The 16749-nt window shown below is 48.5% G+C and overlaps 1 protein-coding gene across 1 annotated transcript in view; it reads right to left on the bottom strand.

The window, feature by feature from the left end:
* Positions 1 to 17: 17 nt before the first annotated feature.
* The window catches only part of ADGRA2 (adhesion G protein-coupled receptor A2), a 125205-nt gene continuing 108473 nt past the window's right edge, over positions 18 to 16749 (bottom strand). The window contains exons 15-19 of the mRNA XM_060251882.1: positions 16364 to 16491; positions 11482 to 11605; positions 8583 to 8728; positions 7456 to 7545; positions 18 to 6237 (exon numbers count right to left, since the gene is read on the bottom strand). Coding sequence (XP_060107865.1) covers positions 5007 to 6237; positions 7456 to 7545; positions 8583 to 8728; positions 11482 to 11605; positions 16364 to 16491 — 1719 coding nt within the window. The 3' untranslated portion in view covers positions 18 to 5006. The remainder of the gene's footprint in view (positions 6238 to 7455; positions 7546 to 8582; positions 8729 to 11481; positions 11606 to 16363; positions 16492 to 16749) is intronic.

Below are 16749 nucleotides of genomic sequence, written 5' to 3'. Positions count from 1 at the left end.
AAAGCAAGAGCCAAATGTATTGGATGTTGCAAATCTTTTAATATATTAAACCAAAAACATCTGCTAGAAACAGTTCATTTATATAAAATGCAAACAAACACAACAACAAACAAAAAACCCTTTAAATGGTTTCTTTGGCACAGCTGTCTCCTAAAGCTCTGTTTGATATGTCATATGCTCATAATGTAAACAGAAAAATAAAGGTAATAATACAAAGCTTTCCTGATTAATACTGTTTCAGTGTAGCAAGCATATATAACAAATTCCGCATCGCCAATATCATGCAGTTTGCATAATGGACATATGATATAGGCTTCATTAAATATAAAACTTATAAACCCATGAAGGATTTTTTTCATAAAAGTGGCGGAAAGGGTTAAAAAAGGATGACTTCAAGTGAGTCTGTAGGAAGTATTTGTCAGGTGCAAAGGAAGGAACCAGTTTTTGGAAGATGGGGAAGGCAGAAAGAGATTAAGTGCCCTTTAACCCCTTAAAGGCCACAGCTGTCCATGCCTGCTCTTGGAGCCAGTGTGGATCCTTGGGCTGACTTATGGCTGAATGGGCTGTCTGTTTGGCCTGTCCCACATTATGTGGTGCTACAAGCCAAGTGGCCCTTGCAGTTCCTCGGAGGTAGGATTTGAGCAGGCATGGAGACTGAAAATGGCAGCCTGTCTCTAAGGTTTTTCTATGTCCAGAGGGGAGGACTTATCTTAATAAACACTGAATGGTTGATTTTTTAAAATGACAATCGTACTGCTATTGATCAGCACATAAGACACTGGAAACAACTTCACAGTCTCTCTTAATTTTCTTTGTCTAAAACAAATGTACATTTGTGATACATCAGTCTATCTGGTGTCATTCCCCTCCTCCATGAGATGTTTCTGGGGGTGGAGACTTGAACTGGCAATGCATGTTTCCTAGGAAGATGTCTGCTGCTCTCTACTCCCCCCACCCCCAATCCTGCCCTAGCTCAATGGATTAATTTTTATTGTGGGATCCATGTGTTTGCTGCTGTTTGTAATGCAAGCACTGCTAAGTGGTGGCCAGATTGTTCAGGGAAGTTCTCTTTTTCTGTTGCTGCCATTTCTCCACCGAAGTTTCTCTTTCCAGTCTCTCTGAATCAGCTTATACTGCATCTCGATACACTCAGAGGGGCAACAATAGGGGGCAGCTGCCGGGCAGCATCGGGTTAGCCACTATGCAGCAACAGGATGCTGGCCTAAATGGACCACAAATCTGATCCAGCAGGCTCTTCATTCCTATGAATATCTGTCTTCTTAAAATCTGCTGTTACCTAATTAAAAGGGACATCCATTCAGACCTAAAGCATAAGGACATCACAGTGCTTCCCTACAGCGGGAGATACAGCATGCCAAATAAAACTGTAACTGCTAATAGACTACTCTAGATTCCTCTGCCAGAAAGGTGGGCTTTGTAAACATTATAGCAGTCACCCCACAGTAATAGTGTTATGCTCAAAGTTGCATAACGACATGTGCAGCTAATTACGTGGGAAAGCCCCAAATGGCTGGCCCTGGTCAGGAGGCTGTAGATCTTTTAAGATTACTCTAGCGCCACTGGAGGACTCCATAAAATGTGCTGCCCTTTAAAAGGCACCTAACGGTGATCAGTTGTGCAAGCTATCGAGAATACACAGCGATTTCCGGAACCTCTGTCCTTGCCCGTCTAAGCTTCCAAACGCCACAATCATCCCACACGGTGCTTATCTGGGTGTTGTTATGGTCTAGGGGTGTGAAGAAGCCTCATGAGAATTCTCTTGCTAAATGTTTCAACGCAATAGGCCTGGTCTGTCTTTATGCTGCATTGCCTTGTTTTCCAGTACAAAACAGAAAAAAGTGGGTATGCTATTTTTTGCGAATTGCTTGCTCAGACAACAACCTTTGATTGTTTCTTTAAAAATATATTATTGAAAAGATTTTTACAAAATTCACTTTTCACAATACAACAAAATATAAGGACTGTGACAAGAAATGTTCAGAGCAGGGGGGGGAAGTGTGTGTGTGTGGTGGGGGGGACAATCCAAAAACTAGGTTTTCCACCAGCTATATCAAACCAAAAGTTTCCACAAACTTTTCAAACCAGGCATTTCAAAGTCAGAACAACTCACAGACCAAATCTTTGCTTTTGATTGTTTCTAACACTTTTGTGTTTGCTGGTGGGTTGCTTTAAACTACTACCATACTTTCTCTTGATCCCTTTTCCTCTGGAAACATGGAAGTCTAGTTGTTAATCAGTAATGAGGGGGAGAGGGAAGGGAAGAAGAATGGTATGTTTTCCGGACAGTAAGGTGCAGGTTAAGGACAGATATTTTCCCCTCTCCCTTCCTTGGTTTCTCACAGTTCTTGGGAGCGATGGTGGAATACACAAGGTATAGATTAGGACAATCTCCACAAAATGTCATACAGACAACCTCCTTTTCCCAGACAATCTTTGCATAGTATTTGCCACAAAGGAGAGGTAAGTGCAGCTTGTCACAACCAAGTGACTTGTAGCTGTTAAGTTTCTTTGATTGGATTAAACTATGGCTTTTACTTTTGCTAACTCAGTAAACTAGGGATGCCAGCCTCCAGGTGGGACCTGAGGATCCCCCAGAATTCTAGCTCATCTCCAGACTACAGATACCAGTTCCCTTGGAGAAAATGGCTGCTTTGGAGGGAAGAATCTGAGGCGCTGTACCCCACTGAAGTCCGCCCCCCCCCCCCCCCCGCCACAGGCTCCACCTGCAAATATCTAGGAGTTTCCCACCCTGGATCTGACACCACCACCCCACCGGTGGCCAGGGGGAACCTGGCAACCCTACAATGGGACTTAGTAAAAACCAGAGACAACAAACCTGTAGTGTTTTCTTTGGAAAATCAAATATATATCCTTTGTTGTGTCACCTCACTGTAAGAGCCCCTTGTCACTTTACATCTCTGTTCAAAAGCTTGTGCAACCGTCCAGCATGGATGGGGCCTGGGGAGGCTAGGCACTCCTTATTTCAATCACATACTAGGGGCAAAATTGCCCAGATGACAATCCAACACAGGAAGCTGCTTTCCACTAAGTCAGCCCGCTGGTCTTTCATATTCAGGACTTTGCTCAGACTCTCCGGAGTCTCGGGCACAGAGCTTTCACATTACCCGCTACGTGATCCTTTTAACTAGAGAGGCCGAGAATGGAATCTGGGAAACGTGCAAAGCAGATGCTGCGCCATGGCCTCTGCTCGAGCGTTCCTTACGCTCTGAAATCTTTGGAAGAAACTGTACAAGCTTGGGGAGGCGAACTGGGAAACGGAACACCCTCATAACTAAAGCAAGATTCTTATATTCTGGATGAGCAGGTGCCAGAACAGATTGCTCTGCTGCCGACTGCAGGTGCTAGGGATCCTAGCTTCGATTGTTCCTTCGCATAAAGCCAAAGCAACCTCCATGCAAGCTAGCACAACTGGAAGAAAAATTTTGTGGCCTCTCTTGGCTTCCTATAGTGCTTTTCTGTTTGCACGAACTCCACCCCCCCCCCTCAAGAGGAGTATTCCAAAATGTGATTCTCTAAGATCTGTCACCTGAAATCTCAGGTGGGGCAATCCACTCTCGTTTTTCAGGCTACTACCCCCTCATTCTTCTGCATGTATGAACCAAGCCCTAAATTTTATGTGTGCCATGATTATTGTCCGCTTGCAAGACATAATGTGAAAAGAGGGCCACTGCTTATTGCTGTTTAGGCAAGGACCAGGCCTCTGCCTTGCAGGGACAGTAGTGCAGGAGCCCCACCATTGTGGGGAGCTGCCTTTGAGACAATCTCAGGACACCCTGTCCTGGTCAATTCCAGCTCATTTTTGATGTTTTGTGTTCAAACACAGCTTTGTGCATGTGATTTTTTTTTTGAACAATTTGGCACAACACCAAGAGCTGCGCCTTTAAAAAGAAACAACCCCAAGGAGATGGAGGTGTTGAAAAGTGTCTAATGCAAAGTAATCCTTAAAAGACGAGTTTTAAAGCCAACAGGGGCTTTTCCTTGCAAAAGTCAAGAAATGTTTTTCTGGTTTTCTTTCCAGTCTCCCAACTTTCCAAAATGCTACTCTAAACAACAATTGGGGCTAATGTCCTCATTGCTAGTTTTTTGGTGGGGAGGAGGGGAACCTTTTGACTGAGGCTGGAGGTAACCAAAGGTTTTTAGGGAGACTCCTACAGCCTGCTAGCTGCTGTACGCTCATTGCATTATCACTGGTGTCCACAGGTTCAAGACCTGTTGGAGCCAGAGAAGAATCAGACAAGAGCTTACACTCTGCAGGCAAGATTCCTCCACTGTACACCTTCAGTTCTCTCAAAACAAAAGATCGTCTGTCTCCTGCTTTGGAGTGATGTTGAAGCAATCTCATCAGTGTATCAAAGCTGAGCTGGAAAGGAGTTGTATGAATGGACCCTGAGCTAAGTGCTAAAGGGAAGGGGAGATCTCCTTGATATGATTGCTTAACGTAAAGCGAAGACACTTCCACTGGGTAGCAATTTGCCTATACATATGTACATACAATGCTCAAGATTTCAGCTTATAAACCCCTCCTTCCCTTCAGATGATATACAAAAGCATCTAGGGCCTAAGTGACAACATGCAGGAAGGATTAAATAGACTACAATTCTCCAGGATCCTCTAGAACAATGATTGTCTTTCACGCGACTACCCTGGCACCTTAGGGAAGGAGAAGTCTTCTGCTCTGTCTAGGGAGAGGGGGAGACTCCTTGACCAACATTACCTGGTGTCTAGAAAGTCAGGTGTGGGGGAGTGTGCCCTGCTTCTTAAGACGCGACACACACACACTACCCTTCTTGCTGTAGTACCAGGTGAACCTTCCTGGGGTCCTAGCAGACGACCAAGGAGCACGTGAGCTATTGCTGATGCCGCCCAAGTCCCCTTTAGTGCACAACAATTACCTCTGAGGCTTGCTTTCGCAGGCTCCAAGATAACTTATGGCTCGCAGCTTCCAACCTGTTTGCCAACCTCTCCTACACTGTCGTCTCACTCTTCCAGAGACCCGTTCTCATGCCCGCCGTGCTGTCGGCACTGGCGAGGTTGATATCATACTTGCTGCCCTTCAGACTCCCGTTCTGGTTGGCCACGTTGAGTGGGAATGATCTCCTCTTAGTCTCTTTGTCCACGGCGCCGGCCTGGTGCTTGAGGTTTTCTCTGCTGGTGCTCCGCCGCTGGGCTCTGGCAAGGTCCACTGCCTTGTGGCTGCTGCCACCCCCATCGCTCAAGTCTGACTGCGTGAGGGCCGAGTCCAGGTTGGGAACCGGGCCCTGGTGCCGGTTGTTCAGCGGGCTGTTCCGGCTGCTTTGGTAGCTCTCTGAGAGGCTGTTGTGGAAGCTCCCACTCTCGCTGGCGGGGTGATCCGAGGAAGGCCCCCGCAGCGCTTTCAGCCGCTGGTGCTTCCCTTCCCGATACTGCTTAGTCCTACTTTTGTGGTGCCTGCTGCGCCCGTGGAGGTTGTTGGCATACCTGGGAGCAGGGTTGCTCTTGCTGGCGGGCATCTCCGGATCCTCGTAGCAGGGGGTCGGCAGAGGGTTGCTCTCCGCCTGCCCAAGAGCCACCTGCAAGTTGTTGAGCTTGCAGGAACCTGGGGCTGAATTTGTGCTGCTGGGGGAGGACGAGGACTTAGCAGAATGAGCTGCTTCTGGGCTGCAGCCAATGAAGACCTGGGAGCCGTCCTCCACCCCCACCCCCGGGTGCACGTAGGCTTGCATGGGCAAAGCATTCCTGTAATATGGGCAGCAGGCAAACCAGGAGCTCTGCACGTCCCTGCGCCGGGCACAGTGGTGAACAAAGATAAAAAGCCCCAACACGATGGCGGTGACTCCATAGAGGCAGCTGAAGATCACCTTCAGGAGAAACCAGCGCTGGGACACGGCCGTGGCTCCAAAGGCCCACAGGGTGATGTACAGGAAATGGGTGATCATCAGTGCCCAGAACTGCACCCCTAAGGAGTAGATGCCATCGCGATCAGCACTATGCGGGCTGGAGTTCAGTGTGACTGAGATGGAGCCCGAATCGGTCAAGAGGTTACTGCTGCCGCCCAGGCGCGGTGGCGTCTCCAGAGGTCTGGGCATCTCTTTCGGGTTCTTCGCTTGGCACTGCATACTGATGCCAGCACACAGGAAGTAAATCCAGGTGATGAGCAAGATGAAAGAAACAGGGACGTAGAATGCCCCAATGCTTGGCCTACAAGCCAGCCAGCAGCTGAGCAGCAGGGGTGGGGTGGAAAAAAAAAGGGGGGGGAATCAACTTAGTAATCAGCATGTGACCCATGCAAATAGAACAGTTTACTTACCTTTGTCTCACTCTCTCATCTGTCCTGCCCTGGATAGCCCAGGCTAAATCAGATCTTGGAAGCTAAGCAGGGTTGGCCCTGGTTAGTATTTGGATGGGACACCACCACAAGAAGTACGCAGAGGCAGGCAATGGCAAACCGCCACTGAATGTCTCTTGAAAGCCCTACAGCAGGGGTGCCAACATACGGTCCATGGGCCGAATCAGACCCCCGGAGGGCTCCTATCAGGCCCCGAGCAACTGGCTGTCATCTGCTTTCTTCTCACTCTCTCTTGCTTCCTTCTGCATCTCAGCTTGCTTTGCAAGGCTTTCTCAATTGCATAGGAGCTACAGAGCAAAGCCTCTGTTTTCTCCATTGGTTGAGGGTCCCCCTTGGGAAGAAGGGGGGGAGGGAGAGCTTGCTTTGCCAGGCTCTCTCAATCGCACAGCAGAACTACTGAGCCAAGCCTCTCTTTCTTCTACTGGCTAAGGCTCCTCCTCCTCCTGGTTCTCAGGGAAAGGAAGGCAAGAGCCCAGTTCCTTTGTCCAGTTCCCTGGATCCCATGAGAGAAATACAAAGAGAGCACTTTTAAGACCAACAAGTACTAATGTTTTAAGCATGTTTTATTTTAAGTTTAAAAAAAATCTTTGTTTGGCTGACCTTGGACCAGTCACTTTCTGAAAAATGACAAGCATTGGGAGCGTTCAGCTCCCTCCATCCACATTTCTTCTCATTTTCTCCCACCCTGTACTGACCGTGGTAGCCCCATCTTGAAACAAAAGGTTCTGCTGCTGTGCAAGGCATTGTTAGCACACATTAACAAATAGATTACAAGGCCCATGCCTAATGAACAAAGCCTTTTGATCAAGCGAGAGCCCCGGGTAGAAGGAAAATTGTAGTTAATTGTGTGGATGATCCAACTTGCCTTCTACCAAGTGGTATGAGCAACAAGTCATGTGCAGGCACATTCATTCCCTTGGACAATCGGCAGTAGTCATAACTTCCACTACGTTTGGCCACGCAGGCACTCCCACGTGGGATAAAAGCAAGGAGGACCTGTCGCCAGCAACATAATTCCAGTCCAAAACCAAAGCTGCATATATATGTATGAAGCTTAAGCATGCAAAGCAAGTGCTGGGATCGCTTACTAGGAGTCATGGTCCCCGTAATTGTGGATGTTGACAGCTGCTGTAATCCCACAGATGATGAGGGGGATCCCGCCAGCAATCAGGTAGAACCTGAAGCACAAAGGAAACCACCATTAGCAGAGCTCCTTTCAAGGCACAGAGATGATGGGAGAAGAAGCCACCATACCACATTTTTTTCCCTCCAAGAAGGTTGAGGGGCAGGGAAGCACTTGGTTTTCCCAACTTTCACCATGCACGGGTGCAGTGTAACCCAGTGAGCACTGAGTGGGAATTAGAACCGAGGTGCCCCCTAGAATTACAGAATCACCAAGTTGGAAGGCTCATACAGGCCATCTAGTCCAATCCTGTACTCAATACAGGATCAGTCTAGAGCAGGGGTGGCCAAACTGTGGCTCAGGAGCCACATATGGCTCTTTCATACATACTGTGTGGCTCTCAAAGCCACCCCCCCCCCCTGTTGGCTGGCTAGGAAAAGGCATTTCTCTCTTTAAATCACTTCTCCAAGCCAAGCCAGCCAACCGCTCGAAGAATACATTTGAAGTTAAAGTTGATTTATTTCCACTTCCTCTCTCCCCTCCTTCCCCCTCATCTATTTGCCTGCTTTCTTTCCTTCCTGTCTTGTGGCTCTCAAACACCTGACCTTTATTCTATGTGGCTCTTACATTAAGCAAGTTTGGCCACCCCTGGCCTAGAGCATCCCTGACAAGTGTTTGTCCAGCTGCTATTTAAAGACTGCCAGTGAAGCGGAGCTCACTACCTCTCTCAGTAGCTGATTCCACCGTTGAACAATTTGTACTGTAAAAAAAGTTTCCCCCAATATCCATCCGGTACTTTCCTGCCCTTAATTTAAACCCATTATTGCAAGTCCTAAACTCTGCTGCCAACAGGAATAGCCTGTTTCGATCTGAGTATCTGACCCCTAGGTCACAGCAGGGCTTTCTAGATATTAAAAAAACCTGTCCACTACTTGAAAGGTCAGGAACCGTGGCCTGTACTGAATTTGGTAATCTTAGAATGGGGCTTTCCCTTGCAGACCAAGACTCAACATTCAGATCAGGACTCCTCCTCTTTGCACACTCCTTGCAACCCCCTCCCAAAAAGACGCTCTGTCTTCCTTCTCTCTGTACCGCAGCATTGGGCGGGGGGCTGGCAGAGCTGTTTCCCCTTCCTCCTGCTGCGGGGCCTTCCATGTGGCTTCCTTGTAGATCACTCGAGCCATCACAGCCATCCACAGGAGAGTTGACAAGGAAGAGTAGTGCAGAATGATGCCAACCTGCAGGAAATGGTCTTATTGAAGGACACAGACATCTGCCCAGGTGGCTTATTCAGGAACCCTGCTATGATGATTTCCACCCTACCCACCCCCGCCCCATGATCCCTTTATATTTTCTTCTTCTTGGCTGGGCAGCCCCTTTTCTTTTTTATTTTTCTGTCTGTCCCACCCAGTTGTTTAAATATAAATATATGCTGACACAGTCTAGAGATTTGAGGGACTTACAAAAAATCCTTCTTTTGTCTTTGTCTGACAATGGCACAGGAGAGGCTGATGGTAATTCAAAAACTAACAAACTGAGTTTACTTATGAGGGGAAATGGTCAAGTAGATATCAGGTTTAGGATGTAGAAGGTGGGCAGGCAACAGGAATGAGGTAACTTTATATAAGCAATAGTTTGTCACAAACATGCAGCGGTTTAGTTATACAGACAAGTCTTTAAAATTTGAGGAGAGAGATTTCTTGGCAGTCCCTGCTTAAATAAACAAGCATAAGCTTTTTTGTAAGTCCTTTATAGGTTTTTAAGTTGGTGAAGGCAGGAACAGAACAGAACTGGCTAAAGATACAATGGATCTAAATTGTATTATTTTCTTCTGTTGCATTGAATTGTAGTTTTTAAGTTCCAGTATCCCTTCCTAACCACTTGATATAGATCACACACACCCTTTACTAGGAGATATTTCCTCAGGCTTGAATAGGGATCCTTTACAATCCTCTCCTCTTTTAGTCTTCCTTCCCAGGCAGTTTTAATTTCTTAACGACCACTCTCAACTGTAGAATTCCATTTAATTTCACTATCACTCAAGGTTCAGATCAGGCCAAATCATTAACCATTTACCATCTGCCATAGCTGCACAAATTGCAACATCCTAAAGACAGATCATAGATGAGGGTTGTCATCACAACCGCTTTGTAAACATTGATCTTTGTGCCTTTTTTCAGATGCTTGTTGCTCCACACTCTTTTGTGCAGTCGGCCAAATGCACGGTTTGCCTTTGCCAGCCTGTTGTCAATCTCCTTGTCGATCTTGGCATCTGAGGAGATGATGCACCCCAGGTAGCTGAACTGCTGGACTGTCTTCAGAACTGATTCACCCACAGTGATGCAGGGAGGGTGAGATCGCAAAGCATGGAGGCACACCATCCACCAGGCTGTCTCTTCCTTTGAGAACACACGCATAGCTGGTCTTGAGGACAAAAGGAGATTGAGGAAGAATCGCACTGCTACAGGACCAACCCTAAATCAGACTTTTCCCTGCAGCCGCTGTGGCCGGACCTGCCTGTCCCACATTGGTCTTGTCAGCCACCAGCGAGCCTGCAGCAAACGTGGACTATTGCACCCTTCTTAAATCTTCGTTCGCGAAGCCAAGCCGAGAGAGAAAGACAGATCAGCTTGTGAGGTGGGGAGAATGCATTGTGAATGTGTGTGCTTGCCTGGAAGGCATATGGAGTGGATAATCCCTGTCTGTAGGCTGATTTGCTTGAGATTTGTCTTTATGTAGGACATCTTTGTAAGCTAGGAAAACAGGTAGTTGCTGTAGCTGGCCCTGGAACAGCCTTCTTGTTCTCATAGCACTTGTTTGCTGCAGTCATTTTTCAATTGCATTTAGATAACCTTTTTGACCTACAGAGACAGACCACACCTGCCTGAATTTGCCTAATGCTGCTATGACAGCTGTTTTAAACCAGTGGCCACTGCTATTTTCTGCAGCAGTTATTTCCAAAAATTAGCTATACATTGTGTGAAAAAGGACTTTGGACTTATTTTATCAGTCTGTCCTTAATCTACCACCAAGCAATTTCATTGGGGCCCTCAAGTTCTAGTATTATGGGAGGAGGGAACAAAAACACAAGCGAAGATTCCGCCCCCTCCCCCCCCACACACATATATTTCCATAATACTAGAAGCTGGACTCCTCCAATGGAATTGATTGGTTGCAGAGTTGAAAGAAAAGTATTTCTTCACACAACACATGGGATTTACAAGACAGGGCAGCTGGCCACTGATTTAGACAGCTTGAAAAAGGAAGATGGAGCTCTCAGCGGCTATCAATCATGATGGCTAAAAGAAGCCTTCATATTCAGAATTTGCGTATCTCTAAATTCCAGCTGCAAGAGGAGGAGGTAAACTGAGCAGCAGTGTAGGTCTACCATTTTCATGCTCTACTATTGATAAGGGCACCTCTTAAGCTCACCATTGCTGGGCTTCTCTGCACTTTTTGCAGCAGTATGTTTATTATGGGAACACATAGTGCGTAACAAGTGCATAACAAGTAAAGACATGTCTCCATTCTCAAACACCAGTTTACATGCTCTTGGGAATTCCAGCAGGAAGGATGCCAGTAGTGCCTCAGCAAATGCCAGCAGATTTTGAGGGAGGTGCCTGGGGAGGGTGGAGTTTGGAGAGGACAAAATGGCATTTTAGAAATTTCCCTTAATCTCTGTGGTAAAGGCCACAGAGACATGGGGGAATTTCTAGAGTGTCACTACGGAGGCTACTTCCCGGCCATTTTTCCTCCCACTCCTCAGTATCTCAAGGGGAGGGAACTGGAGCCGAGGGCGGGGTTTTACCCACCATGAATGGCAAAGCCTTTCCAGTTAGGTTACAGATCCCTGAGTCTTTAAACAAAACCTGTCTGCCCTCTATCACTTATGCGTTTGGTGTCTGAAAAACCAGTGTGCTGCTGTTACAATGCGCGTCTGCAGTGGTGGTGCTGTTATGAAGAGCATCAGGCCAAGGTTAACCATACTCACTGCTTGACAGATGACCGGGTAGTCAGTCAGAGTGATGCCGCCTGCAAACACAGCAGACGTCATGGCAATGTGGAAGCAGAGGTTGAGCAGCATGTGCCAGCATTTCCGTGAGATGTGGATGGTGCTGAGAAACAGACCCCAGAGAAAACACAGGCTTCAGTTAGTCAGGGATGCCAAGCAAGCAAATCCAAATTGCACAGAGCTTCTTAGACATAAGCAAGACAAACAGCTTGATACTAACACACAGAGGGCTGAACTGCACCTTATGAACAGTTCTGTAATACGGGGCTGTCAGTTTTTTCTTTCCAGCCACTGGTCCAGTACTAACCATAATAATAATAATAATAATAAATTTTATTTCTACCCCGCCCTCCCCGCAAAGCGGCTCAGGGCGGCTAACAGTAAGTAATATATTAACATAAATAGTAAAACATTAGATTAGCAATTAAAATTACACATATAAAAACCCGTTAATTCAGTTAAAATACTTAATTTACAATTACATTATATATATATCTGGCAGTAATAGCTGTTCTAGCGCTGATTCTGCCAGTTTAAATGGTGTTAAAGATGGCGGTTCTTCGTTCATTGCAACTCAGCAGTCCGTATCATTATAGGCGTATCTAAAAAGGGCAGTCTTGCAGGCCCTGCGGAACTGGTCGAGGTTCCGCAGGGCCCGCACCTCCTCCGGGAGCTGGTTCCACAGTGCAGGTGCCGCAACTGAAAAGGCTCGCACCCTGGTGCTTTGGAGCCTGGCCTCTCTCGGCCCAGGAATGGTCATTTTGTTTTTACTTGCTGACCTCAGTGCCCTCTGGGGTTCATACGGGGAGAGACGGTCCCTTAGGTAGGCAGGTCCTCGGCCATATAGGGCTTTAAAGGTAATAACCAACACTTTGTACTGGACTCGGTAGATAACTGGCAGCCAGTGCAGTCCGCGCAGCCCCGGCTGTATGTGCTCCCATTTCGGGAGCCCCAGTAACAGCCTGGCCGCCGCATTCTGCACTAGCTGCAGCTTCCGAGTCCGGCACAGAGGTAGCCCCAAGTAGAGGGCATTACAGTAGTCCAATCTTGAGGTGACCGTTGCATGGATCACTGTTGCGAGGTCGCGGCGTTCCAAGAAGGGGGCCAACTGCCTTGCCCGCTTCAGATGAAAGAATGCTGACTTGGCAGTGGCTGCTATCTGGGCCTCCATTGATAATGAAGGCTCCAGTAAAACACCCAAACTCTTTACCTGGCGCACTGGTTCCAATAGTGCGCCGTCGAAGGTTGGGAGAGCTATTTCCCCTCCCTGGGCGCCGCGACCCACGCAAAGGACCTCTGTCTTCGCTGGGTTCAACTTCAACCCACTCAATCTAAGCCACGCCGCTACAGCCTGCAAGGCCCGATCCAGGTTCCCTGGGGCGGAGCCAGGCCGGCCGTCCATTAGTAGATAGAGCTGGGTGTCATCTGCATATTGATGGCAACCCAGCCCAAACCTCCGGACAATCTGGGCAAGGGGGCGCATATAAATGTTAAGCAGCATTGGGGAGAGAACTGCTCCCTGAGGCACCCCACAATCAAGTGTGTGCCTCTGGGATCGCTCGCCCCCAATGGCCACCCTTTGTCCCCGATCGGAGAGGAAGGAGGAAAGCCACTGTAAGGCCAGCCCCCTAACCCCTATGTCGGCAAGGCGGCGCTTTAGTAACTGATGGTCGACTGTATCAAATGCCGCCGACAGGTCTAATAACATCAGTACCGCAGAGCCGCCCCGATCCAGATGCCGCTGGAGGTCATCCACCAAGGCGACCAGCACTGTCTCCGTCCCATGGCCCGGTCGGAACCCAGACTGGCACGGGTCAAGGACGGAAGCGTCATCTAGGAACCTCTGTAGCTGCAACGCCACTGCCCTCTCAATAATTTTGCCTAGGAATGGTAGATTAGACACCGGACGGTAATTCGCCAATTCGGCCGGGTCTGCTGTACATTTTTTTAAGAGAGGGCGAACCAACGCCTCTTTCAGAGGCGTTGGGAAGTGCCCCTCTACGAGGGATCTATTTATGATGTCCCGTAAAGGACTTCTGAGCTCCCTCTGGCAGGATTTAATCAGCCAAGAGGGGCAAGGATCCAAATCACATGTTGTTGGGCGAGCAGCGGAGAGGATCCCATCGACTTCCTCTAGGTCGAGCGGGTCGAAGCGATCCAGGACCAACCCCGAAGACAGGCACGGAGCCTCAATTTCACTCACTGTTTCCAAGGTGGTAGGCAGGTCTTGGCGGAGCAGTGAGATTTTATCCGCAAAATATTTCGCAAATGCCTCACAGCCAATCTCCAATTCTCTAATGTTTGGTTTGCCTTGTGGCAAAGTTATAAGGTCCCCAATTATTCTAAACAGTTGTGCTGGGCGCGAATCTGCGGATGCAATCTTGGCTGCAAAGTAATTTTTCTTTGCGGCCTTGACTGCCATCTCATACGACTTCATAAGCGTTCTGTAGGATGTTCTCATTGCTTCGTCCCGAGTATGTCTCCACTGCCTCTCTAGTCGTCTGAGCCCTTGTTTGAGTTGGTGCAATTCCAAGGTGTACCATGGGGCCAACCTCCTACGAGGGCGCAGAGGGCGCCGGGGTGCTATTTCGTCAATGGCCCTGGTTAATCGGTCTTGCCAGGTTTCCACAAGGCCATCGAGGGAATTGCTAGTGGGCCAGGGTTCCCTCAGGGCCGTTTGGAACCGTTCCGGGTCCATCAGGCTCCGAGGGCGAGCCAAAATAGGCTCTCCGCCCATACAGGGTTGGGGTGGCGTCCCCACACGAGCCTTAAGGGCTAGGTGATCCGACCATGGTACCGCTTCCAGCGCGATATCGCTCACCGAAATCCCGGACGCAAAGATCAGGTCTAGTGTGTGCCCGGCTTGGTGCGTGGGAGTCGTAACAAATTGAGAGAGCCCCAGTGTCGCCATGGAAGACACTAGGTCCATCGCCTGAGTGGAGGCCGTGTCGTCGGCATGGACGTTGAAGTCACCCAAGACCATAAGCCTCGGGAACCTCAACGCCCAGCCCGCCACTGCCTCCAATAGTGATGGTAAGGCGCCGGTTGGTGCGTTAGGCGGACGGTACACCAACCAGACTGCCAACCCCTCTCCGGCATCCCACGCCAAACCAGCACATTCAATACCATCGATCCTTGGGTCCGGGAGGGCCCGAAAGGAGTAATCCTCCCGTATGAGTAACGCCACTCCTCCCCCCCGCCCGCTGGTCCGCGATTGGTGAAAGACCGAGTATCCCGGGGGGGCCATTTGGGAGAGAGCCACTGTCTCCCCTTCCCTCACCCAGGTCTCGGTCACGCAAGCCAGGTCCATGTCCTGTTGGAGCAGAAACTCCCTCAGGATCGCAGTCTTGTTGTTTACGGACCTGGCGTTGCATAACACCAATGACAGAGGCGAGCCATTCCTCTTGGCCCCACTACCTGCCACCGTTGGGATGGGAAGTAGACTGGAAGGTGGCCGAGCCCCTTTTTGTCTCTGTCTCCTTCCTTTGAATAACTGTCTACTCCCACCGTCATACCTTCCCCTCCCCAGGAGCACTGGAATCCCTTGGCCGGACATTGCGGTTGCACTGGGTAAAATTCTCAGATCTTATTTGCCAATTCTCTCCTGGTCTGTCGTTTTAGCTTATCCTCTTACTAACCTCTCTGACTCCCACCACTTGGCCCACTTCCTATACCTTGAATTAATTAATTTAATTAATTTAGTTACCCTCCCCAGTCTATTTCAATCAATTGCTACAAAAACTTCTATAAATTTAATCCTCCCAGTATCAATAAATATCCTCCCCCCCCACCCCTCATTCTTAGAAACTGAGAATCAATAAATACATTCCAATATATATAAATATATATTAAATCTAATTTACCAATTGATTGAGTTAAAATATCCTAATAAATTAATTAACAATAAAATTATGACAGTTCTGTTGATAATCAGGCCATTGGTCAGTCATTAAGGAATAGATTGCACGTTGTCCATTGTCCGCCTGGTTTATTGGGCTTGGGTGTTTTAAAGTGCAAGTGCAGGTGTTACAGTCTGGAGGAGAGATAAGGGAGGCAATCTCTTCTATGGTCTTCCACATTGATGATTTTTGTCTCTCTGATCCACGCCAATGTTGTTTATTCCGTGTGCAAACTGAGCTCCCCTGAGCCCCGTACAGGGCTTCTCTATTGGGGTTGCCCAAGTCGCTGGTCAGTTGTGTTGTATGGCGTTTTAATGATCAGTCGGAGGGGGAGGTGGAGGGTAAGACGGGTTGATGAAAAAGAGGGGGGGGAGCAAGAGGTGGGCGGTCGAAGGCAGGGGCTAGAGAGCGCCCTCCTAGTTTCCACCTAGTCTCCGTTCTCGGGGTGGCCCGCTGTTTGGCCGCTGCTCCCCGCGCGCTCTCCACGCGCCGCTCCACCACTTCGCAGGATTGCAGTCAAAGGAAAATTCCTTCCCGCCTGACATTCCCTAACTGCAGATGAGCAGAGAGAGCAGAATGCTGCCAACTGCACCATCTCTGCTTGCTTTAGTTTGCTTTTTTTGTTTCCAGTTACAAAGTTCCAGCCTGGCCAGAGGCACGAGCCCTTGGGCAAAAATTAAAGGGATCTTGGTCTGTGGCTTGTGCCCTTTGGCCTTGGACAAGCTAACCCACTGGATTCAGGACTGGCTGAAGATACAATTGAACTAAATTGTATTGTTTTCTTCTGTTGCATTGAATTATGGGTTTAAAATTATTGTTGTGCCCCATTTGGAGGGAAAAACACAAGCTGAATAAGTAAGAAAGGCATGCCAACCGTGTGCCTGGCCACTGGGACCAAACCCCTTCCAGGCATGGGGGTCTCAGCAACATGAAGCCACCGCTGGAATTGGAAGGCTGCTCACCTGTGGTTGATGATATAGGTGATGATGGTGGCAAACAGGCAGAGGAGGAGGAGGGCAGTGCAAGTGTAAATGACAGGATGCAGCACCTCAGCCGGGCTCTGAGACTCGCGTGGGAAATTGCTCAGCTCCTGCATTGGAGAATATGGTTAACTGACGAGACAGGACAGAGGCACCATGAATTAAGACAGCTAGTGGCAGGCTGGGGGGACAATCCTCGTTGTCTGCCCCCCTCCCCCAGGGAGATCACAGCAGTCCTGAAGAATTTGGAGTCTACGCCGTTAGAGGGCAGGGAATAAATGCTTTACATGAAATAAATAAATCAACAAAGCACCACCTTCATAGAAATAAGCACCTTTCTGTGTCACTATGGCATGTCCTCCTTCCGG

This window comes from Heteronotia binoei, chromosome 12, assembly GCF_032191835.1.
Source record: "Heteronotia binoei isolate CCM8104 ecotype False Entrance Well chromosome 12, APGP_CSIRO_Hbin_v1, whole genome shotgun sequence".
NCBI classification, from domain to species: domain Eukaryota; kingdom Metazoa; phylum Chordata; class Lepidosauria; order Squamata; family Gekkonidae; genus Heteronotia; species Heteronotia binoei.
Note: the sequence above shows the minus strand (reverse complement) of the source record. Positions and strands in the feature narration are given on the sequence as shown.